A 26,090-nucleotide genomic window follows, 5' to 3' on the forward strand; every position below is an offset into this window, starting at 1 on the left:
ACAGCATTAACACCCAATGCAGTATGCATTAGCCAGACATGCTCTCACAAAGCAGCCCATAATAATCTGATGACAAAGCATGAAAGATTTTATAGAAAAAGTAGTCATACTCATGATCATAATTTTTTTTATAACTGCATGCATTGGTAATGATAAGCATAATTGACTACAAATCTGCAGAGATAGTTACTGTACATTTGTCTCTAGACTGCCATTACTGATGAAAGTCATACATAATGTATTCTACTCTAACGTTATGTATTCTATTATGTACTGCTACTATTATTGGAACAACTCTAGATAAACTAACTAGAAGTCCAATAAAGGTATTTGAATTAAAAAAAGTAGGCCATGGATACAGCCTATTAGTGTTTTTCATTTTGATGTCACTACATCAAGTTGAGCCAATTTGTATATAGTAATGGAACTATAGCATGACATAAAGAAACGTTGTACATCAATATTTGCATGGTTTCTTGCACAGGACTCACAAGCACAGATTCATTTTAGTATATCAAATGCAACGAAAACGAGCTTGCTGCGTACTATAAACCTAAGCACAAAATTGAAAATGTGTTGATGGCGCACTACGTACTAGGATACAACACAATGTCGGTAGTGAAACGTTTTCTGACGTTCTTTGTGCTATTTCGCAAGTCACCCCGTTTCACTGTCGACAAGCACACTGGGTTGTATTTTTAGTAACATGGTATTCGTGCTCTTGTATTCCCATTATCGCATATTTCATTCTCCAAATATCCACAACGCATCAATAATCATTTGCTGGTGCTTTTATTTCGATTGCAACGTTATGCGACAAATAATGGTTAAATCTATAAATATTTTGTTACTCAACCAGCTAAAACTTTCGATATTGCCATCATGTGTTCTTCAGTCTAGCTGGGGCACTCACTGCAAGCACTCGCTCAGAGCCACGCTCATGCGCATTGACGGCTGCCTGGGCAATTTGTCAGTACTCGTGGGAGAATTTGGGTAAGAAACAGACAAATTAAAACAAATGTACTTTAGGATAAAACAGTTAATCCAGGAAATTATGTCTTATTGTAATTAGTGATCTATTGTGTAGTCTAATACTTTCGTGAGAGGTTCATTGCGACGGAATTTGACCAAAACTTAGCAATAAAGTACAAAACGACTGGACGTGTCATCAATAATATCAGCCAGGAAGAGGTTTAATGTAAAGCGTCAATCTATTGCGTTCTAAAATTGTAACAAAAGTTGCGTCGAAAATTACTGCAATCGATAGAAAATATGTTGCGCTACATTTCTTGTCTCTTGGAGACGTATATAATAATGGTATATTGTACTCTTTCAAGAATAATGCGCTTCGGTGTAATTCCCGGTTATGGATGTGGAAAGGAGAAACTGTGCGCTTGACAAGCGATTTGGACTAAAATATTTATATCACCATTTCCTTCCAAAAACCTGTCAAGGCAGTTAAATATAATTTTTGTTGTAGTGCAACGAGTCTGCAGGCCTGCCGGTGAGAATTATATAGAGTATATTCCAGCTCCGCCATTTTGGGAAACTGCCTTTAAAACACATTAAATAGTATCAGAGCAAAGAAAAGTGTTTAGATCTGATACAATGCATGTTGGGCGTCTTGCTAAGGGACATCACTACATACCTGTAACACTCCTAGTTGGAACACAAAGGAAATGCGAACTGGTTGCGCCCAACCGAATAATTTAATCCCACACGTAATAAAAACTATTTGACTCAAAGAGATCGAAATAAATATGAATAACGCTCATAACCGGTAGTGACCATCTGATGATAAAATCTAACACACATGGAGAATAATATGTGCACAGTCAACATGCGGAATTTTCCTTTGTAATAATATTTTTGGATCATTCAAAAAAGTATTCCCGCATACGATGCAATTTTCACGCTTAGCAGATAGGAGTAATCCTTCAAATAGTTTTGGTTGTTAATTAAATTATATGCTTGCGTCAATTTGAAGTTACTTTTATATTGCAATTTCATAAATGACTGTAAACGATTTGCTGTTGATATAGGCTACTGTAACTGCCTGAATGCCTATAGCTTATAGGCGCATACATAAAACATAAATGATAGCCTCTGCCCTACCCCAATGTCAGGAATTGTATTTGAAAGACAGCAATATTGATGCATCATATTGCATAAACTATCAATAATTCATATTTTCTATAAAATACATTAGACATTTTCGTCTCGATTTTTTTGTTCAGTGATTTCATTGTTGAATAGGGTCTGAAAGTTTCAAACGCAGTCGTCTTAATGTTGTCAGCAATGACCTCTAGTGGTTGATGCACGTCATCTAGTTCCAATCACATGGCTTCCGCTGTTACGTTTCGACAATAGTGAAACATTGTTGCAAAGCAGCTCTGAAATGTTTTTTAAACATTGTTGCCAATCGGCTCTGTGGAACGTCACTTTGTTTTTCTTCATTTCATTTAAGTTGCACTTTAGTTAGCTAATGTTATAAAAAGCCTTTTAAAGTCAGTTTATGTAGATTTAGTAGGCCTATGACATATTTATTCTGCAGTGCATTATTTATTGTCTGGCTTGGCTTCATCTATCATTGTCTATTTCAGATATCACTATTTTTAATATGGATGAGTCTACAAACATCACAAATGCAGTAACCCCTGACTTTGATGTGTATGGTGCCATGGACTGGAGTGATGGTGTTGGAACCTTACCTGGGAGTGAGCTAAAGGTACAGATCCCCACAATAGCCAAAAAGGTTATATATATATATATATATATATTATATATATATATTAGTACCAGTCAAAAGTTTGGACACACCTACTCATTCAAGGGTTTTTCTTTATTTGAACTATTTTCTACATTGAAAGCTTTGCACACTCTTGGCATTCTCTCAACCAGCTTCACCTGGAATGCTTTTCCAACAGTCTTGAAGGAGTTCCCACATATGCTGAGCACTTGTTAGCTGCTTTACCTTCACTCTGCGGTTCAACTTATCCCAAACCATCTCAGTTGGGTTGAGGTCGGGTGCTTGTGGAGGCCAGGTCATCTGATGCAGCACTCCACCACTCTCCTTCTTGGTCAAATAGCCCTTACACAGCCTGAAGGTGTGTTGGGTCATTGTCCTGTTAAAAAACAAATGATAGTCCCACTAAGCTCAAACCAGATGGGATTGTGTATCGCTGCAGAATGCTGTAGTAGCCATGCTGGTTAAGTGTGCCTTGAATTCGAAATAAATCATGACTGTGTCACCAGCAAAGCACCCCCACACCATCACACCTCCTCCTCCATGCTTCACGGTGGGAACCACACATGCAGGGATCATCTGTTCATCTACTCTGCGTCTCACAAAGACTTAGCGGTTGGAACTAAAAATCTCAAATTTGGACTCCACCAGTCTAATGTCCATTGTTTGTGTTTCTTGGCCCATGCAAGTCTTTTCTTCATATTGGTGTCCTTTAGTAGTGGTTTCTTTGCAGCAATTCGACCATGAAGGCCTGATTCACGCAGTCTCCTCTGAACAGTTGATGTTGAGATGTGTCTGTTTCTTGACCTCTGTGAAACATTTATTTTGGCTGCAATTTCTGAGGCTGGTAACTCTAATGAACTTATCCTCTGCAGCAGAGGTAATTCTGTGTCTTCCTTTCCTGTGGCAGTCATCATAGTGGTTGATGGTTTTTGCGACTGCACTTGAAGAAACTCGTTCGAAACCGGTTGACTGACCTTCATGTCTTAAAATAATGATGGACTGTCATTTCACTGTGCCTATTTGAGCTGTTCTTGCCATAATATGGGCTTGGTCTTTTACCAAACAGGGCTATCTTCTATATTCCACCCCTACCTTGTCACAACACAACTTATTGGCTCAAACGCATTAAGAAGGAAAGAAATTCCACAAATGAACTTTAAACAAGGCACACCTGTTAATTGAAATATATTCCAGGTGATTACCTCATGAAGCTGGTTGAGAGAATGCCAAGAGTGTGCAAAGCTGTCATCAAGGCAAAGAGTGGCTATTCTGAAGAATTTGTTTAACACTTTTTTGGTTACTACATGATTCCATATGTGTTATTTCATAGTTTTGATGGCTTTACTATTATTCTACAATGTAAAAAAATAAATTAGTAGGTGTGTCCAAACTTTTGACTGGTACTGTAAATATTTGTATTATACCTAGCAGAAAAAGGAAACATTATAAGGAAATTAAATTAGCCGTTTTTGTAATGACAAATGCAATGTTATATATAATTGTATACATCATAAATTGTAAAAATCCTAATTCGTTTTAGTTTTTCCTGACCATGTCGCATTGCCCTAATCACAGTATTCATCTAAATATAATAAATATAATTACTCCTCACGTGTGTGTGTGTGTGTATGTGTGTGTGTGTGTGTGTGTGTGTGTTATGTTTATCAGTTTAAGGTGAATGAGTTTGGAGTCTTGGAGGTCCTAACGGAGGAGGGAGATGATGAGAGGGTGAAGAAGTCTCATGCCACCACTACATGGGCAGTGCCCACTGCTCAGGAGGGTAAGATGGCATGGTTCAATGTACACAACTTTGATATGCTCCCAACAGGGATATATTTGTGAGATGTAAGCCTACACATGTAGTGTTTGTATCCACATTGGGATCTTACATAATATGCACCTGTCTCTCTAGCACCTGACCTGGTGGGATGTGCATATATTTACTCTTTCATCTTCCTCTTTCAAGTAGGCATGTTTAACTGACGGTTTTCACTACCTAATCACGTACCACATACACAGTCTTCAAGAAACGACTTTACATCAGTAGGGGTGGCTTTGTTTTTATGACTATTCACAACACCAGATACAGTGAGGGAAAAAAGTATTTGATCCCCTGCTGATGTTGTATGTTTGCCCACTGACAAAGAAATTATCAGTCTATAATTTTAATGGTAGGTTTATTTGAATAGTGAGAGACAGAATAACAACAAAAAAATCCAGAAAAACGCATGTCAAAAATGTTATAAATTGATTTGCATTTTAATGAGGGAAATAAGTATTTGACCCCCTCTCAATTAGAAAGATTTCTGGCTCCCAGGTGTCTTTCATACAGGTAACGAGCTGAGATTAGGAGCACACTCTTAAAGTGAGTGCTCCTAATCTCATCTTGTTACCTGTATAAAAGATACCTGTCCTCAGAAGCAATCAATCAATCAGATTCCAAACTCTCCACCATGGCCAAGACCAAAGAGCTCTCCAAGGATTCAGGGACAAGATTGTAGACCTACACAAGGCTGGAATGGGCTACAAGACCATCGCCAAGCAGCTTGGTGAGAAGGTGACAACAGTTGGCGCGATTATTCATAAATGGAAGAAACACAAAAGAACTGTCAATCTCCCTCGGCCAGGGGCTCCATGCAAAATCTCACCTCGTGGAGTTGCAATGATCATGAGAACGGTGAGGAATCAGCCCAGAACTACACGGGAGGATCTTGTCAATGATCTCAAGGCAGCTGGGACCATAGTCACCAAGAAAACAATTGGTAGCACACTACGCCGTGAAGGACTGAAATCCTGCAGGGCCCGCAAGGTCCCCCTGCTCAAGAAAGCACATATACATGCCCGTCTGAAGTTTGCCAATGAACATCTGAATGATTCAGAGGACAACTGGGTGAAAGTGTTGTGGTCAGATGAGACCAAAATGGAGCTCTTTGGCATTATGCTTTGGGGGTGTTTTTCTGCTAAGGGGACAGGACAACTTCACCGCATCAAAGGGACGATGGACGGGGCCATGTACCGTCAAATCTTGGGTGAGAACCTCCTTCCCTCAGCCAGGGCATTGAAAATGGGTCGTGGATATGGGTATTCCAGCATGACAATGACCCAAAACACACGGCCAAGGCAACAAAGGAGTGGCTCAAGAAGAAGCACATTAAGGTCCTGGAGTGGCCTAGCCAGTCTCCAGACCTTAATCCCATAGAAAATCTGTGGAGGGAGCTGAAGGTTTGAGTTGCCAAACGTCAGCCTCGAAACCTTAATGACTTGGAGAAGATCTGCAAAGAGGAGTGGGACAAAATCCCTCTTGAGATGTGTGCAAACCTGGTGGCCATCTGCAAGAAATGTCTGACTTCTGTGATTGCCAACAAGAGTTTTGCCACCAAGTACTAAGTCATGTTTTGCAGAGGGGTCAAATACTTATTTCCTTCATTAAAATGCAAATCAATTTATAACATTTTTGACATGCGTTTTTCTGGATGTTTTTGTTGTTATTTTGTCTCTCACTATTCAAACAAACCTACCATTAAAATTATAGACTGATCATTTCTTTGTCAGTGGGCAAACGTACAAAATCAGCAGGGGATCAAATACTTTTTTCCCTCACTGTAATTACATCAGGTAACTGTGCTGTCTGAAAAATGCTTTCATCTTTTAGTTTAGGATACCTCTGATAAATGCATTTTCCAGAATATTACATTGTCATAATTGTGTCTAACCTTATAGGTTTGAGAATCAGTTAAATTGAGCTCAAAGCTAAGAAAGTGATGAATCATGATCATTAAAAGTGGTCAGCTGTCAGCTATCTATTTGAGCGTTTCTGATTAGATGACATTTTAAATGCCATTAATGTATACTGCTCAAAAAAATAAAGGGAACACTTAAACAACACATCCTAGATCTGAATGAAAGAAACAATCTTATTAAATACTTTTTTCTTTACATAGTTGAATGTGCTGACAACAAAATCACACAAAAATAATCAATGGAAATACAATTTATCAACCCATGGAGGTCTGGATTTGGAGTCACACTCAAAATTAAAGTGGAAAACCACACTACAGGCTGATCCAACTTTGATGTAATGTCCTTAAAACAAGTCAAAATGAGGCTCAGTAGTGTGTGTGGCCTCCACGTGCCTGTATGACCTCCATACAACGCCTGTGCATGCTCCTGATGAGGTGGCGGATGGTCTCCTGAGGGATCTCCTCCCAGACCTGGACTAAAGCATCCGCCAACTCCTGGACAGTCTGTGGTGCAACGTGACTTTGGTGGATGGAGCGAGACATGATGTCCCAGATGTGCTCAATTGGATTCAGGTCTGGGGAACGGGCGAGCCAGTCCATAGCATCAATGCCTTCCTCTTGCAGGAACTGCTGACACACTCCAGCCACATGAGGTCTAGCATTGTCTTGCATTAGGAGGAACCCAGGGCCAACCGCACCAGCATATGGTCTTACAAGGGGTCTGAGGATCTCATCTCGGTACCTAATGGCAGTCAGGCTACCTCTGGCGAGCACATGGAGGGCTGTGCGGCCCCCCAAAGAAATGCCACCCCACACCATGACTGACCCACCGCCAAACCGGTCATGCTGGAGGATGTTGCATGCAGCAGAACGTTCTCCACGGCGTCTCCAGACTCTGTCACGTCTGTCTCGTGCTCAGTGTGAATCTGCTTTCATCTGTGAAGAGCACAGGGCGCCAGTGGAGAATTTGCCAATATTGGTGTTGTCTGGCAAATGCCAAACGTCCTGCACGGTGTTGGGCTGTAAGCACGACCCCCACCTGTGGACGTCAGGCCCTCATACCACCCTCATGGAGTCTGTTTCTGACCGTTTGAGCAGACACATTCACATTTGTGGCCTGCTGGAGGTCATTTTGCAGGGCTTTGGCAGTGCTTCTCCTGCTCCTCCTTGCACAAAGGCGGAGGTAGCGGTCCTGCTGCTGGGTTGTTGCCCTCCTACGGCCTCCTCCACGTCTCCTGATGTACTGGCCTGTCTCCTGGTAGCGCCTCCATGCTCTGGACACTACGCTGACAGACACAGCAAACCTTCTTGCCATAGCTCGCATTGATGTGCCATCCTGGATGAGCTGCACTACCTGAGCCACTTGTGTGGGTTGTAGACTCCGTCTCATGCTACCACTAGAGTGAAAGCACCGCCAGCATTCAAAAGTGACCAAAACATCAGCCAGGAAGCATAGGAACTGAGAAGTGGTCTGTTGTCCCCACCTGCAGAACCACTCCTTTATTGGGGGTGTCTTGCTAATTGCCTATAATTTCCACCTGTTGTCTATTCCATTTGCACAACAGCATGTGAAATTTATTGTCAATCAGTGTTGCTTCCTAAGTGGACAGTTTGATTTCACAGAAGTGTGATTGACTTGGAGTTACATTGTGTTGTTTAAGTGTTCCCTTTATTTTTTTGAGCAGTGTATGTGTTAGTTTAGCTTGTGGCTATATTGTTGTTAAAAAATATCAAATAGGGTATCAAATCAAATTTTATTTGTCACATGCGCTGAATACAGGTGTAGACCTTACCGTGAAATGCTTACTTACAAGCCCTTAACCAACAATGCAGTTCAAGAAATATAGTTAATAAAATATTTACTAAATAAACTAAAGTAAAAAATAAATCAAATCATTCAAAAAGTAACAAAAAACATTTCCATAACAATATTGAGGCTATATACAGGGGGTACTGGTACCGAGTCAATGTGCGGGGGTACAGGTTAGTGAAGGTAATTTGTAAAGTGACTATTCATAGAAAATAAACAGCAAGTAGCAGCAGTGTAAAAACAAAGGAGGGGAGGGTCAATGTAAATAGTCCAGGTGGCCATTTGATTAGTTGTTCAGCAGTCTTATGGCTTCGGGGTAGAAGCTGTCTTTTGGTCCTAGACTTGGCGCTCCGGTACCGCTTGCGGTGCATATGACTTGGGTGACTGGAGTATTTGACAATTTTTTAGGATCCTTTGACATTATTCCATTACCCTGTTCTTATTTACCCTGAGCTTAGAAACGTTTCATTAGCCACACAGGAGATGGGTGAGGATGACTTTGCGACTCTCTCTCTCTCTCTCTCTCTCTCTCTCTCCTCCCCAGCCCTCTCAGACAGTGCGTGTGTGGCGGTGAAAGAGGAGAGGCAGGAGGGTCAGTGGGCCCAGAGAGGCCTGGTGTGTGTGCGCTGCCAGAGGAAGGGCTCCCCCGTGGACTTCCTGTCTGACTGCCTTCACTGCAGCGAGCGCTGTCTGCAGCAGGACCAGCAGGAGTGAGTGGGCTGGGGAGGACTAGAGATTTATTAGGGTCCAGGGGGTCTGGTCTGGTCCTAACTGCAGTTTCTGCCTGATGCTGTGGGAAAATATTATGCTACTTTCTGGTAGTTGAACTGGTGTTTATTGCACTTTTGACATTATTCCTTTTGTAATGACTTTCCCTTATGTACAGTACACTGAAATAATAGTGGTGAGAGACTCACATAGTCAATGTTGATATACACTGATGCCAAATTATCATGTTCAAACTATTTTGAAACACCAATATAGATTTTTTTGTTTTTACTGGTATCACATTTTCTCTTTCTCAATTTGCTCATATGAACAACTATAAACATCCTTCATATGCTTAAAAAAATCAATGAGTCTCCTTCCTAAAATGTTTTTGTGGCCAGCCATTCTATGCAGAGTGGAAGCCAGGAATAATCGATCCGTTAGTTTATGTAAAGACTGGTGGTGATGCTAATGCATGCTCTGAGCTGGAGAGAGAGAGAGCCAGTGCTGCATTGCCGTGGGCCCCATGTATCCATTGTCTTATAGGAGGAGAAGCTGCCAACAGAACGTTCCATCTTAAAGAGGTATTCCCTCTGTGGATTTACTACTGCCATGGCAACAGAGAAAGGAAAATACTGCCTATGCATCCTATAATAAATAGTTAATTACACTTAATTAGAAATATTTTGAGTTAGATTACAATAAAACATTTTTTTTTGATTGTGACCATTTATAGCTGATGATGATACGATTATTCATAGGCAGCCGTCACCAGGAATAAGTCAATGTAGGCGCAATGCGTTATGAATATGAAATACATGTGGTCCTCATTTACATTTTTGACTTCAATTATTTGCCGTGAATGAACACTGTTTTGTGCTGGTCATACTTTAGATATTTTGACAGAAGAATTTGCCAGTTGAGTTATTACTGAAACAAAAGTTTTTAACAATGATAATCCTTTTTGCATAACCTTTTAGAAACCTTCTAGTTTCTAAATCACTGGTACTCTATGTTCTTTCCACTGCAGTGAGCTGAAGCTGAAGAAAGAGGTGTCTAAGAGCAATGGGGAGGTGGTGGGGGTCAGCTGTAAGAGGCCTCTGCAGCAGTACAAGGAGAGCCTAGCTGACAAGATGGACACCACAGAGGTCCTGCCTGAGGACCATGATGAGGACTATGTCAGTATTACTTTATACTTCAAGGAATATTGGATTTTTAGTTTTTTTTACCAATGTTGTTATTCGGAATTCTTATCCATGCTCCCCCCTCACTTTTACAGACATTGGGTACCTACTAAATCACTCCCAACATTAAGACATTTACTGATATTGCTTGATATTTCATCACATTTTGTAGATATTGCTTATGTGATTTAAAGATGCTATAGACAAATAGTTCCAGAGCTCTGTCTGTACATTTTTTGCATCACTCCAGATTGCACAAGATTGTGAGGGATGATACATTAGCCTTACATGTCTTTTACTGCTAAGGTGTCGTAACTCATACTAAATGAATACCTCTCACAAAATTCTGTGACCTGATTGGTGCTGAAAACTCGCTGATAGTCTCTGATTTATCATTAATGTTTCAAAATGGAAACATTTCAATGTATACACAAATTCAGAATGATTTCCATACTACCTCATAAACACTGTCCTGATTGCCTGCACCAACATATCACATTGCTCTAGTCTATACTGTATTTGTGAGTATTCTTAGTCTTATTAGAATGTTCCTGAATATTATAGTGTTCTAGTGTGTAAATCCTGCTGTTTGTGCATCAAACAGGAGGAGAAAGACAGCAGGAAGACGACGCGTGGAGCTCCGCGAGGCAGGAGGAAGCGGAGGGGGGATGCAGCCCTGCTGAGACACAGTAAGTAGAAACAGGCAGTGGAAGGGATACCTGTGAGGGCTGTGTCCCAAATGGCACCCTATTCCCTATGTAGTGCATTATGGGGCCTGATCAAAGGTAGAGCACTATATAGGGGATCGCGTGCCATTTGGGACTGTCTCTTGGGACAGAATCTTCTCGCTATTTCCAAATCACTATATTCATATAATCACTGCCATTGCACACACACAAACTGTATGTAATTTAATGTATTACTCGTTACAATCAAATCATTATTTATGGCAGCTGTTCCATATGGAGGGAAGAAGAAGTCTTGGTGTTGGGCTTCCTATCTGGAGCAGGACAAAGCCATCGCTGCCCCCACTAAACTGTTCAAAGAGGTGAGCTATCATACCCCCCAGGCCTGTCTAGAATTGGTTATTAACTGAGGTCTAACCCATTATCATTCTCTGTTTCCTTCGAGTCATTCTAGTTTTTTCCTATTTCTCCTTTTTTTGTCATTCAACGTTTATATGCAATTTCACATCGAGGCCTACATTGTGTCCTGCATGTTTAGAGTTAATTTATTCAACTCATTAATCATATTATTCTTTGCCTACAGCAACACTGTTAAGTTTATTATTTATTCTACATAAGTCTGGGAATATGTATTTTAAACGAATATGTCCCATTTTCCTTTCAGCACCAGGCCTTCCCCCAGAGTAAGAATGGATTCCGGGTGGGGATGAGGCTGGAGGGTGTGGACCCAGAACATCCCTCCATGTACTGTGTGCTCACTGTAGCTGAGGTAACCTCTCACCTTGACTCCTCATCGCTGCCCTCTCAGAGGAGTCTAAACTCATGGCATGGATATCTTCAGCTTTGGGAAGATCTGAAGCAAAGTCTGCATTGTTCTTGTTCCAGTGCATAGCAATAGTTGTGTTCACTAACATGTACTGTATGTGTTGCTATGCAATGGCATTTAGCAAATGACAGTATTTATACGACCATAAATGCTTGTTTGGTTTTGAATTATGTCCACTTTTCTACTTTGGCATCATGTGCACGTCTGGTCAGTATGCTGCTACTTCATCTCTGTGTAGCAAACACAGGATTACCATGTTAGGTATGAAGATGCTTAATGCTTCTTCCATGTTTAGGTTTCAGGACACCGAATACGGCTTCACTTTGACAAGAACTTGGACTGCTATGACTTCTGGGTGAATTCCAACTCTGCAGACATCCACCCTGTGGGATGGTGTGAGAAAACGGGACACAAGCTGCACCCCCCCAAAGGTAAGAGACATGCTACCTTTGACAGATATCCACCTGGAAAAGATAATAATGTATGGATTGCTTGTCATTTTGGATGGGATATTTTCAAACTGTTACTTTAGGACTTCCTCATCTTCTTCTCATTAGTATTTCCTTACTGCTGTATTTGATTTATTACAGGAAATTTGAATTATTATTATTATAATTAGTGGCCATTTTTGTAGGGGTTGATACATTTTTTTAAGGGAAAATCAAGTCTGACATTTCAAAGTAGAAATTACAAACTTCAGAATTTTTTACCTCAAATACACTACACGTTTGAAATGTCTTGCATTGCAGGAAAGTTCTCCTGCAACAGGGTGATCAAATTAATATCCTACATCTGTATGTCATTTAGGGATGGTTATAGTGGGTATACTTTGACAAGCAGGTGTGCAAGCAGGTTATCCATGGCAACAGGAAAACTGGAAAACAGTTCTAAACTATTTTGAAAACACAAAGATTTTATTTATATGACTTTTATGTATGATTACTAGCATACTTGAAATTTAACCAGCAAAATGTAATTAGGAGGAAAATAATTTCCCCCCAGTTCTTTATGGAAACGTGAATATAATCCTTGTCATTTCTCTATGGATGGACAGGTATGAAGGATGAGGAGTTTGGCTGGTCGTCATACATCAAACAGAGCAAAGCCCAGGCAGCTCCCAAGGCCCTGTTTGAGAATCAGAACACGGTAAGAGAAGCCTACAGACCTAGATTAGGCCGGGGACACACTCAGATGCATGAACACAAATGAAATCGACATACATCATTGTCCATTTTTGACCGTCAGAAGTACAACTCAAGTAAACTATTTTCGGACGAGTTGCATTCATTTTTTGTCAATCATCTCCCTTGTCATTCATCCGGCAACAGATGAATCCCATTTAAAAAGCATTTGCTCCATCCGAAATTCTCTGACACAAAATCTCAATGTGTCCACTTTCATATTGCTTTAATAGTAATGTTTTACCACCACTAGGTAAAACTGTTTAGTTAAGACTACACATCAATCATTGACGTACAGTACTTGACATCAGCCCATTCAACATAGATTTGACGCAGATGCATGTGCAGTTTAAAGGGTTTAAAGTACAGGTGCAGTTTTCTACAGCAGGAAAATAATCCTGCAGCAACAGGAAATGTGAATTATTATGTGGATTATAATTAATTTACTTTTTTTGTAGGGGTTTATACATTTTTTCATAAGTCTGACATTTGTAAGTGGAAATTACAAACTTCAGAAGCCTTCAGAATACACTGCAAGTTTAAAATGTCATGCATTGCAGGAAAGTTATCCTGCAACAGGGTGATCAAATTAAGATCCTATATCTGTAGGGTTATGGATGAAGTAACCTTTGCCTCTGAGTAACTGTCCTATGTATATTTTCCAGACTGTCACCCCTTTAGGATTCAGAATTGGGATGAAGCTGGAGGCCATTGACAAGAAGAACCCCTCCTTCATCTGTGTTGCCACAGTAACAGACATGGTGGACAGTCGATTCCTGGTGCACTTTGATAACTGGGATGAGAGCTATGACTTCTGGTAATGTCTAACTTTGTGATTACATTTCCTTCAGTACTCAAAATCAAAGCACTGTATCATCATCAGCAGTGATTTGTGTTAACTGATGTCATATCATAATCATATTGCTTTGGAGTCTGTGTTGGTTTAGCTTGTTGCAGAATTGGGCACTAGATGGTGCTAGATTATTAAAACAGAAGGTTTGTGTCTCAGAGGAGAAAATCATTGCCTCTTACCAAAGTGTTTATTATTCATATTTTACACAAGCAAACATGCTACATCACTTGAATCTGCATTATTGCTTTCAGATTTGGAAGACAAAAATGTCTGTACCATGAATTATTATTTTAACACTGGCACGCACATCACTTTTCTCACAATTATTTAGTCTTATTTTTTTCCCCCTTTTATTGGTTTCTTATTGCATTTGTTTGGCTCTCACAATTCTTAATGCTTCCGTTTCCCCCCTCAGTTTTCATCATTCTGACTGAGAACTGCGTGTGTGGTTACAGTCGTTACTGTCGATTTGTGCCCACTTTGACCTCTCCCAGCTGTGGATTTAGATTGCCAGCCAGGAGGAAGTCTCCATCTGCATGATGCAGGAGCTTGTATTGGATGAATTATGGATGATCGTCAATAAATGTCAAGGAGGAGAGGAGTTAGAGAAAGAGTAGAGCCCAGAGCGGCTAAGGTAGGAGCAGACTCATCCAGGGAGATGACTTTCTCACACGTGGTGTCACTACATATCACATCAGCCAATCACAGCCAGTCACAGGCCACTCCAACATCACAGCTCGGGCCAGAGAGCAGCTAAACCACTCCACTCTGCTCAATCCTGGCCTGGCAAGAGAGTAGGACACTGGGGGGAGTGCGGCGATGCAGATTTTTCTGGTTTCCTGTGCTGACGATATCTATAAATCGGTCTACTAATACAGGACTAGTAAAAGCCCATTGCACTACTGAGATTATTCCGCACTGGCACACCACAATAGGGATTGGCTTTACAGTATGTTGAGTACATGGTGAAATAGTAAACAGTTTAACTCTCCAAAGATATTTCAGTAACAGCCTATTGGACAAGTAAGGAGGGTTGCAATATACTAAACAGATTTGCAAGCCCCTTGCAATTTATCCAGCAATGCCGATGCAATAACGGCATCATAACAGTATTAATACCTGTAGTTGCACCTAAACAATGCTACTCATCAGGTCAATGATGTGCCCTCCATCATTCAGTGATGGGTGAATGTTGTCCTACTGATGTTTGTCGCGCAGAGAGGTATTCGTAGGAAGCTGTGAGAGAAGTGTAGTTTTTCACCCTGACTGTCCCGATACATCAAAGTGTATGTTGCATAACATGCCATCATGGCCAAATGCACGCCACAGTGGGTCAGACTCTGTCACATTGTCAATTGATCTATTCCTCTGTCTGTATTCTCAGTCATTAACATGATCCTCATTCAATCACTCATAACAGTGGGGATTCATATCATAAACTTCATGTCTTAACAGTTTATGGAGACAGGGGGAAAGGGAAAGGGGGATACCTAGTCAGTTGCACAACTGAATGCGTTCCACATTTAACCCAACCTTTCAGTTTCTGGCCGAATGGCAGGTAGCCTAGTGGTTAAGAGTGTTAGGCCAGTAACCAAAAGGTTGCTGGTTTGAATCCCGAGCTGGCAAGTTTATAAAAAAATCTGCTGTTCTGCCCTTGAGCAAGGTAGTTAACCCCCAACAACTGCTCCTCGTGTGCTGATGACGTTGATTAAGGCGGCCCCCTGCACCTCTGATTCAGAGGGGTTGGGTTGAATGTGGAAGACACATTTCGCTTGAATGCATTCAGTTGTGTAACTGACTAAATATTCCCTTTCCCTCTTAATGACTAGGCTACCTGCCGCAATAGGAAAGGGGGAAATTTCACATTGGTGAGCTGATGGCATTTTTACCACTGTCCTTCTCCTGCTCTTCTGTAGGTGTGATGCAACCAGTCCCTACATCCACCCAGTGGGCTGGTGTCAAGACAACGACAGGATTCTCACGACCCCTCCAGGTGACATACTAACTCCTGTCAATCATTATTGTCACTATTTGTCCTGTAGATACCAGGATATAGTGTGTAATGATGACTGACCATACAGTTATACACGGAACCCAAACTGGCTGCGCGTGCGCCATTGTACATAAATGTATTTTGTCCCCCTACACCAAACGCGATCACGACACGCAGGTTAAAATATCAAAACAAACTCTGAACCAATGACATTCATTTGGGGACAGGTCGAAAAGCATTAAACATGTATGGCAATTTATCTAGTTAGCTTGCACTTGCTAGCTAATTTGTCCTATTTAGCTAGCTTGCTGTTGCTAGCTAATTTGTCCTGGGATATTTACATTTTACAGTTAAGTCATTTAGCAGACGCTCTTATCCAGAGCGACTTACAAATTGGTGCATTCACCTTATGATATCCAGTGGAACAACCACTTTACAATAGTGCATCTAAATCTTTTAAGGGGGGGGGGGGGGGGGGGGGGGTTAGAAGGATTACTTTATCCTATCCTAGGTATTCCTTAAAGAGGTGGGGTTTCAGGTGTCTCCGGAAGGTGGTGATTGACTCCGCTGTCCTGGCGTCGTGAGGGAGCTTGTTCCACCATTGGGGTGCCAGAGCAGCGAACAGTTTTGACTGGGCTGAGCGGGAACTGTGCTTCCTCAGAGGTAGGGGGGCCAGCAGGCCAGAGGTGGATGAACGCAGTGCCCTTGTTTGGGTGTAGGGCCTGATCAGAGCCTGAAGGTATGGAGGTGCCGTTCCCTTCACAGCTCCGTAGGCAATCACCATGGTCTTGTAGCGGATGCGAGCTTCAACTGGAAGCCAGTGGAGAGAGCGGAGGAGCGGGGTGACGTGAGAGAACTTGGGAAGGTTGAACACCAGACGGACCGCAAGTTACATGCTGACCAGACCGGACACGTTGTGTGGGCGAGCGTCGCAAAATACATTTAGAAATGTATGTTATTCAATTATTGCACCCACACTGCTCGCGCGCGCCAAGGAGCGTCTGCGTTACCAAGGGCTAAAATAGAACTCCTTTCTATTTGTGACGCAGATCGCGCTGCAAGTCCTGCCTCTCCCATCTCCTCATTGGTTTATAGAAGCAGGTACCCACGTGCCATCTCCTCATTGGTTATACCCACGTGGGTGATTGAAAGACGAAGTGTTTTGCCGGTTGTCATGGTAATACTATGAAAGTGTACATGCCAATCACCATATAAGTTCAAAGATGAAAAAGCCTGGAAGGAGGAGAGATGACTATAAATGATTCGGTTGGCCGTTTTATGTGTGTATTAATTGTTGGAGTAGAGGACCTTGTGCATTTCAGGTAAAATAACAACTCAATGTTTATATCCCAGGACAAATTAGCTAGCAACAGCAAGCTAGCTAAATAGGACAAATTAGCTAGCAAGTGCAAGCTAACTAGCTAAATTGCCATACATGTTTAATGCTTTTCGACCTGTCCCCAAATTAATGTCATTGGTTCAGAGTTGGTTTTGATATTTTAACCTGCATGTCATGATCGCGTTTGGTGTAGGGGGACAAAATTAATTTATGCACGATGGCGCACGATGGAGCTCGCGCCCAGCCGGTTTGGGTTCCGTGTTAGAGTAAAAAACACATGAAAAGTTCCCAAACAGATGATCTGATCTATAAATGATGTTATTCCACTGTGGAGTAGACAGATGGTTTCGAGTACCAGATAGCACAAGGGACTTTACCCGCCCGCCCACACACTACATAATATAGCATAACATGCTCAATCTGGATCAATCTTTTCCCTTGCTCTAGGTTACCCCAGTGTCAAGGATTTCTCCTGGGGAAAGTATCTGGAGGAGACCAACTCATCACCGGCCCCTGCCAGGGCTTTCAAAGGGGTGAGGCTGTCTCTCTCTATCATCGGCCGTAAGATGATGTGGCAGCCCCCCATCCACATCCAAACACAATTTACTAGAGTAGCCTAGCTGGCTGTCTGCCTGCTGCAGAGTGACATATGACATGCGGCCTCACACCCCCCTCTCCCTCTACAGAAACCCCCCCACACCTTCCTGCCACTCATGAAGCTGGAGACGGTGGACAAGAGGAACCCCATGCTTGTCAGAGTGGCCACCGTGGTAGACACTGAGGACCACAGGATCAAAGTGAGAACATATCCATCAGTCTCTATCTACTGTAAACCTCTCCTTAGGACGCGCACCCAGCCCTTCCATGTGTTTGATCTATTCCATAGCTAGCACACCTGATTCAACTTGTCAACTAATCATCAAGCCAATGAGTAGGTGAATCAGGAGAGCTAGTTCAGGGCTAAAACAAAATAGTGAAATGTCTGGGGGTCCCCAAGGAGAGTTTTGAGACACAATGATCTATCTGACTCCTCTCACTGTGTCTATCATTATCTATCTGTGTTTATATGACTCCTGTCACTGTGTCTATCATTATCTATCTGTGTTTATATGACTCCTGTCACTGTGTCTATCATTATCTATCTGTGTCTATCTGACCCCTGTGTCTACCGGTATCTACAGTATCTGTACTCCACACTGGATTCATTCAGAATGGCAGTGTCACTCAGCTGTAGCAACACTTCTATCTGTGTCAATAACTTCGAATGCTCCCTTCCTTCACTAGTTTGTAGCTCAGACCTGGAGATGAGTTTCACCAGGTGTTTTGTGTGGTTCAGTTCAGCTGTACAGGACGATTAGCCATTACGTCACTCATCTGCACTGTGAACTACAGTATGTAACTTTTTAGATTTGAAAGAGTATAATCTTAGATTCCAGAATTATATGCCTAATCCGAGCCCTGTATAGCGCCTATATTTCAAAATGTATCTGTAAAAAATGTAAAGGAATTTCACATAGAAAGTTGGAAGGAAATGAAAGTGTCCTGTATATGGCAAATAAGTGAAATGCACTGATGTACTGCATTGGGAATGAATCGAAAAATTATTCAAGTCCCTGGCATTGTCACATCCCATTGTCCCAGTACATTTTTTATGTAATTTGTTTTATTTAACTAGGCAAGTCATTCAAGAACAAATTCTCATTTACAATGACGCCCTACTCCGGCCAAACCCGGACGATGCTGGGCCAATTGTGCGCCGCTCTATGGGACTCCCAATCACGGCCAGATGTGATACAGCCTGGATTCGAACTAGGTACTATAGTGACGCTTCTTGCACTGAGATGCAGTGCCTTAGACCGCTCGGGAACCCGAGTGGTGTCAAATGAACACCTACCTGACTTCCTCCGTGAGATATAAGCTTCACGTTCCATGAACTCTGAAGTGAACAGTAGGTCAGTGTCAGTGGCCAGCCGGCTGCCTGGGGGGAGTCATGAGGGGATTGCATTGTGCTGGGACATTAGTGCAGGACAGGTATCTATCCGCAGAGGGCAGTAGTGTCACCTCCCCCTTCTTCTCTCATCCCTCTCTCCTCTTCTCTAACCTGCTGCTCCTGCTGATGGGCCATAGAGCAGTCTTTCTTTCCCCTGCTCTCCAGCCCTACAGTATGTCAATGCCTTTACCTCAGCCTTACTTATGTCTATACTGTTCAGTCATCTCTGTCTAAACCCTTCTGTCCATTGAGCAAAAATAACCCTTCATAGCATATCTCTACTCTATACAGTCCCTCAGGTTTCTAAAGTCCTAACCCCTACCTGTCCACCTACTGGAAGATTACCCTGATTCATTCTCTGATTCATTCTCAGTTTACATATTTATTCATGGATCTACCGACTCCAGGAGAATCCTTTTTCAAATCACGCAAGACAAAATATTTATTTTTATTTGGAATTGAAAACCAGATAAAGTTAAACAGGCATATTTATAAAACAAGCATGAGTTTGGAAGGTTAAAACTATTCAATATTAAGGCATTAAACCTCTCTCTTAAAGCCTCCATTAGTCAAAAATGATATCTAAATCCAAACTGGTTACTAAGAGAGGCCCATCCTATGCTTAAGAGTGGGCTCTTTTCCTTTTTGCAGATTAAAACCATACATTTTCAGTTTATTGACAATGGATCCCTGTTTAAGTATCCTCCCTTTTAAATTAAGCCATAAAGATTTGGCTACAATTTCAATTTCATCCTCCAGGAAAGGCAGATCAAATATTACAGCAAATAATATGGCTAAACTCCACTGTACTGATAGAGAAAACAACCATTTTCTTGGAAAACATTTACAAGGAGGGTATAATATTTATGAAGAACATTGTAAACAAGGACGGTAAAATTATGTCACACAAGCAACTAACCCCCCCTTTTCCCCTGGATTCACCTGGTCAGTCTATGTCATGGAAAGAGCAGGCATTCATTTCAATTTAAGCTATTATATAAAATCCTTGCTACAAAAAGAATGCTCAATATATGGGGCATTGAACAGTCAGCATTGTGCAGACTCTGCCACAAGGAAACAGATTCAATAGAACATGTGTTCTGGTACTGTCCATTGGCAGCTCGCTTTTGGGGGAATAGTTGTTATGGTTGTTATGCCAGGAATGGTTGTCATGTCATAATATCAGGGTTCAGATGGGCCTGCAAACTGTATTGTTAGGGGATCTGAAAAAACGCGATCAGTCAATGTGAAATATCATTACTCTTCTGTAAAGTATTTATTTTTAGGGTAATATCGTCAGAAATGTTACAAATAGAGAGGTTCAGGACCCTCATAACACATCACAGTCAAATGGAGGGATGTATTGCAAAAGGAAATAACAAAATGGTATTATACTGGGAAAGATGGGCTAGACTGTGGACATCGGAGGGTCGGAGTTAAGATCACAATGAATGGTGGATTTACCCGCTGTGGGTGAACTTTCAGAACTTGCAGAATGAGGAAATTAGGAATAGATGTATAATTATTCAACTACATGTACCGTACATGTGAGCGAAAATAGCTGCTAGTTGAAGTATTGTTATCAGTTAGTTTACTCCAGTCAAGAGAGGGGCGATAAGGTTGGGGAAAATACATAAGTAAGGGGAATTAGAAATTATGCAAACAATGAAATTGATAGAACCCAAGACCTATCAACAACATTAAAGCTGATCTACCTCCCCCCACACTCACACACAAATATATTAAATCAATCCTAACCCCTAAACTGTACTCTACTTTCACTCCTTCATTCATATACAAGCCTTTAGATGGGATCTGGACCTCTGTCCTGACTTCTATCTTCCATTCCACCACCACCATTCCAAGGCAGTGTTCTCTAAATCTCCTTCCATCCCCACAATCACTATCACTCACACACAAACCAACACTACATGCATTTCATGCTCTCATTGTCCTTCAACAATTACATGCGTTATCTTACTGCTTCCCCTTCTCAGTTCCTCTGTAAACCATCACTTGCTTCATATTTCATGTTGTCTTCAACTGTAATAGGGGTGTTCAGCCAGGGAGGGAAGAAGGCTGTAGACTAGGAGGGTCTGCCTTTCCACAACTCCCTGGTGTGCTCCTGTCTCCTCTTGTTTGCCCCACACTGTGAAGCACACTCTCATTGTCAGGAGTGTGAATCAGAACTGAGGGAGAGATAGTGATCAACTCGGTTGTGTGTCTGCCTCACATAGATAGCAGGGCTAGCCAGCTGTAAGAGGCAGCGCCAGGGGCTTCAGTCAGAGACAATACTTGTCAGGTAGACTGGTGCAATCACTAATTCAGCTTCCTACCTCCAAGACATGTTTTTATCATGTCTACCATGGTTTTGACAATCTCTTTTCCCCACATTTCTATATTTAGCTATTTTACTGTGACTGTTTGTCCTTGGTTTGTGTGTTCCTTTAGATCCATTTTGATGGCTGGACGGATGAGTATGACTACTGGGTGGACACAGACAGTCCAGACATCCACCCTGCGGGCTGGTGTGCTAAGACTGGCCACCCCCTCCAGCCCCCGATCAGTGAGTGGCTTTATGACTCATCCTAATCTATTCATGTCCAGCTCCCTGCCTCAGTTCAAGACCTACGGTTCCTAGCAGACACACTTCGAGCCAGGCCTCCATTGATGCTCATCCCATTCCATCCTAAATGGCGTAATATGCTTTCCCTGAAAAGACGGTTCCATCTTTGCATTGTTTTAATCTGATCTGCCGTCATTATATTTAAGAAGTAGTTGAAGCCTTGTTTGTGAAAAGAATTGCTCAAAATAACTCATGTTTGATGGCTCCTGAGTCCTGCCTCTCTCTGTGGTCAATATCCTGTATTTTACCCAGAGGATGCTGGGAGCAGAACAATGAACTTCCCTCTGCCTCCCCTTCCCCTTCCTGATCATTTCTCCCTGTGTAATGGTGTCCATGGAAACGTGGAGTGGAGAAGTCGATGCTGCCGTCATATTTCAGAGTACAGAGCTGGTTTCTCAGAGAGAGAGCTACTGCATCACATGGCAGCTCACTCGTGTCATAAGGACAGATCCAGGGAAATATCTGCTTTTTCTCTACCTGTATGGCTCTCATTAGTTGAGGGTGACACCTACTCCTTGTGACTCTGAGGCTATCCTAATATGGACACTGTACTGCACATTAGCAATACATGAATCCAATAGATGTTGTAACATTATTCTAGGATGGTTTGCCTGAAGTCATGTTGTGAATAATGTCTCACTAGGTACAGTACCAATCAAAAGTTTGGACACACCTACTCATTCAATGATTTTTCTTTATTTGTACTATTTTCTACATTGTAGAATAATAGTGAAGACATCAAAACTATGAAATAACACATGGAATCATCTAGTAACCAGAAAAGAGTTAAACAAATCTATATATTTGATATTTTAGATTCTTCAAAGTAGCCACCCTTGGCCTTGATGATAGCTTTGCACACTCTTAGCATTCTCTCAACCAGCTTTACCTGGCCTGTTTTGTCCAAAGTCTTGAAGAAATTGTCACATATGAATGAGCACTTGTTGGCTGCTTTTCCTTCACTCTGCAGTCCAACTCATCCCAAACCATCTCAATTGGGTTGAGGTCAGGTGATTGTTGAGACCAGGTCATCTGATGCAGCACTACATCACTCTCCTTCCTGGTCAAATAGCCCTTACACAGCCTGGAAGTCCTGTGATAGTCCCACTAAGCGCAAACCAGATGGGATGGCGTATCGCTGCAGAATGATGTGGTAGCCATGCTGGTTAAGTGTGCTTTGAAATCTAAATAAATCACTGACAGTGTCACCAGCAAAGCACCCCCACACATCACACCTTCTCCTCCATGCTTCACAGTGGGAAGTACACATGCGGAGATCATCTGTTCACCTACTTTGCGTCTCACAAAGACACAGCGGTTGGAACCAAAAATCTATAATTTGGACTCATCAGACCAAAGCACAGATTTCCACCGGTCTAATGTCCATTGCTTGTTTTTCATGGCCCAAGCAAATCTCTTCTTCTTATTGGTGTCCTGATTTACACAGTCTCCTCTGAACAGTTGATGTTGAGATGTGTTTGTCACTTGAACTCTGTGAAGCATTTATTTGGGCTGCAATTTCTGAGGCTGGTAACTAATTAACTTATTCTCTGCAGCAGAGGTAACTCTGGGTCTTCCTTTCCTGTGGCGGTCCTCATGAGAGCCAGTTTCATCATAGCGCTTGATGGTTTTTGCAACTGCAAAGTTCTTGACATTTTCAGGATTGACTAACCTTCATGTCTTAAAGTAATGATGGACTGTCGTTTCTCATTGCTTATTTGAGCTGTTCTTGCCATAATATGGACTTGGTTATTTACCAAATAGGGCTATCTTCTGTATACCAACCCTACCTTGTCACAACACAACTGATTGGCTCAAACGCATTAAGAAGGAAATAAATGCCACAAATTAACTTTTAGCAAGGCACACCTGTTAATTGAAATGCATTCCAGGTAACTGCCTCATGAAACTGGTTGAGAGAATGCCAAGAGTGTGCAAAGCTGTCATTGAGGCAAAAGGTTGCTACTTTGAAGTATCTCAAATATAAAATATATTTAGATTTGTTTAACACTTTTTTGCTTACTACGTGATTCCATATGTGTTATTTCATAGTTTTGATGTCTTCACTATTATTCTGCAATGTAGAAAATAGTAAAAATAAAGAAAAACCTTTGACTGGTGCTGTAGATCCGAATGTAATATCTCCCCCTCTCCTCATCCCCAGGTCCACAGGAGCTGTTTGAGTCATCAGGGCAGGGCGGATGTCCCACCCCAGGGTGTAAAGGTGTGGGCCACATCAAAGGAGCCCGCTACTCTGGCCACCACAGGTGCTCTCTCTCTCTCTCTCTCTCTCTCTCACAGCACTCAATCTGGCTGGCCAGGATTAAAACTACCATCTACTGGAAATTGACACTTATAGGGCTCCCGAGCGGTCTAAGGCAATGCATCTCAGTGCTAGAGGCGTCACTACAGACCCTGGTTTGATTCCAGGCTGTATCACAACCGGCCGTGATTGGGAGTCGCATAGGGTGGCGCACAATTGGCCCAACGTCGTCCGGGGTAGAGTTTGGCCGGGGTAGGCCGTTATTGTAAATAATAATTTGTTCTTAACTGATTTGCCAAGTTAAATAAAGGTTAAATAAAAAAAAAATATATATACAAATAACACCAACAGGTTTCATATCACTACAGGCCGGTGAATGGTCAGACTTGCTCATTGATACACCGGTTACATGTATTAGCGGATATTGTACCATAGACATCCGTAATGCAAAAGACACCCAATATATGCCTACAGCAGCTGTGTTAGGTCTGGATGTCAACAGTATTGGTATTGCACATGATCGACACGTACCTGTATGCCCCTGAGGTGAGGCTGTATATAGGCTGTATAATTGCCTGTGTGGAGCTAGAAGCACAGCCGTGTAAGCGCATGAGTGTCACTTTCTCCCATCAGCATTCATCACCATTCTTTCCCTTTTCTCCTAAGAAACCACATCTCCACTCTCCATACACCTACAATGATGCATCTGCATCAGCTGGCTTTCTTACAGCATATACCCCTCCAGGTGTAGTATATCTACTAATGTGAGCAGAAAAATATTTGCAGAAAAGGCAATATGACTCTGACATTTAAGTCCTACATTATATAGTTACCTGAGGTCATAGATACTGCTGTAGAGTCACTTTTTAATGGGGACACTGTATCGTGGTTCAGTATCTGTAATGTAAGCTGATTAACCTTGGAGTCTGAGTACATAATATAGTTTATTAAAATGTATCTATGGAATGAAGGGCGCTTTATCAGTATTTGTGGGCTAACCTGGCATATTAAACAGGTAGCGCCACAGCTTGCTATGGACGGAAATAATGGGAAAGATCCTCATTTTAATAAAAATGTGTGACAGTGGCCAGGGAGGAATGAGAGAGGGATTAGAGGAGAATGAGAGAAACGCTTCAATTTCTCTTCTCCTCTCGTCAGTAAGTGGTCGCAGTTACTCAACCATCCATACCCCCATGTATATGCAAAGATGTTGTTTATATATTTCCTTTTTAGTGGAGTTAAAGTATGTTTCCCCCAAAGTTAATGAGAAGTTGTACATTACACAGGTGGGAGGTGATAATGCACTGTAATGAGGTAGTCACAGTCTGCACACTGCTATTGTCTGCAGCAAATGTAATGCTTCCAAATTGAGATTCATCACCCTGGAATTAATTACGTCAACCCCAGCGACTCAGAATTCTTTGGTTTGCTGCAGTGACTATTCAGAAGTACTTGGAACTGTGTAAACTCACATGTTTTATGGCAACATCATCTTTTGCCCGATTAGACAGGAAAGAGAGTCTGTGACACGCTGTCATTGTGAGACAGCTTCCTTATTCTCATTATTTATTACTGCTTTTATTGATTCTGTCCCCAAGAACATTGATGTGTGAAATCATATCTTGTCTGACGGTGACATATGTTATTAATACCTTATTAAGTTATAATGAAGTCCTATTATGAAGTTGTTATTACACAAAGTCCTTTTTCTTAAATCAGTCATTTGTAATAATGTTCGTGTTCTGATTTGCAGTGCGGTGGGATGCCCATACTCTGACATCAACATCAACAAGGACTCAGTGCTGCCAGACCGTCTGAGTGGTGAGATGCCAGGGTCAGGAGGACTGGGCCGACCCCGACGGGCAGAACCCAACCCAGAGAACCACCCAGCTCTAGCTCTCACTGCAGAGTAAGGACCAATTAGTAACCAGAACACGCTCAGAATGCTCTTAACTAATCAACATTCCCAGACAGACTGAGACAGATGTTGTAGGGGGAAAAATATATCATTCCTGAGTTTGGCTGAAGCTATCATTGTGTAGCTTCATATTTTGAAATATAACTGAATTTCCAAATTCCTTCAAGCATTTTAGCAGCTTAACACCCAAATAAGTGTGAACAGCCCTCATCTATTTCTGTCTG

The 26,090-nt window shown here is 41.8% G+C and overlaps 1 protein-coding gene across 1 annotated transcript in view; it reads left to right on the top strand.

Annotated features, from left to right (window-relative positions):
• The first annotated feature begins 885 nt into the window (after positions 1 to 885).
• LOC106571356 (lethal(3)malignant brain tumor-like protein 3) overlaps positions 886 to 26,090 on the top strand; it is a 47,894-nt gene continuing 22,689 nt past the window's right edge. The window contains exons 1-17 of the mRNA XM_014144345.3: positions 886 to 993; positions 2,604 to 2,728; positions 4,418 to 4,529; positions 8,844 to 9,009; positions 10,038 to 10,185; positions 10,796 to 10,880; positions 11,145 to 11,239; positions 11,542 to 11,646; positions 11,999 to 12,134; positions 12,758 to 12,849; positions 13,550 to 13,701; positions 15,654 to 15,730; positions 17,517 to 17,602; positions 17,756 to 17,866; positions 21,511 to 21,625; positions 23,850 to 23,952; positions 25,702 to 25,857. Coding sequence (XP_013999820.1) covers positions 2,621 to 2,728; positions 4,418 to 4,529; positions 8,844 to 9,009; positions 10,038 to 10,185; positions 10,796 to 10,880; positions 11,145 to 11,239; positions 11,542 to 11,646; positions 11,999 to 12,134; positions 12,758 to 12,849; positions 13,550 to 13,701; positions 15,654 to 15,730; positions 17,517 to 17,602; positions 17,756 to 17,866; positions 21,511 to 21,625; positions 23,850 to 23,952; positions 25,702 to 25,857 — 1,847 coding nt within the window. The 5' untranslated portion in view covers positions 886 to 993; positions 2,604 to 2,620. The remainder of the gene's footprint in view (positions 994 to 2,603; positions 2,729 to 4,417; positions 4,530 to 8,843; positions 9,010 to 10,037; positions 10,186 to 10,795; positions 10,881 to 11,144; positions 11,240 to 11,541; positions 11,647 to 11,998; positions 12,135 to 12,757; positions 12,850 to 13,549; positions 13,702 to 15,653; positions 15,731 to 17,516; positions 17,603 to 17,755; positions 17,867 to 21,510; positions 21,626 to 23,849; positions 23,953 to 25,701; positions 25,858 to 26,090) is intronic.

Source organism: Salmo salar, chromosome 15, assembly GCF_965601325.2.
Source record: "Salmo salar chromosome 15, fSalSal1, whole genome shotgun sequence".
NCBI classification, from domain to species: Eukaryota; Metazoa; Chordata; class Actinopteri; order Salmoniformes; family Salmonidae; genus Salmo; species Salmo salar.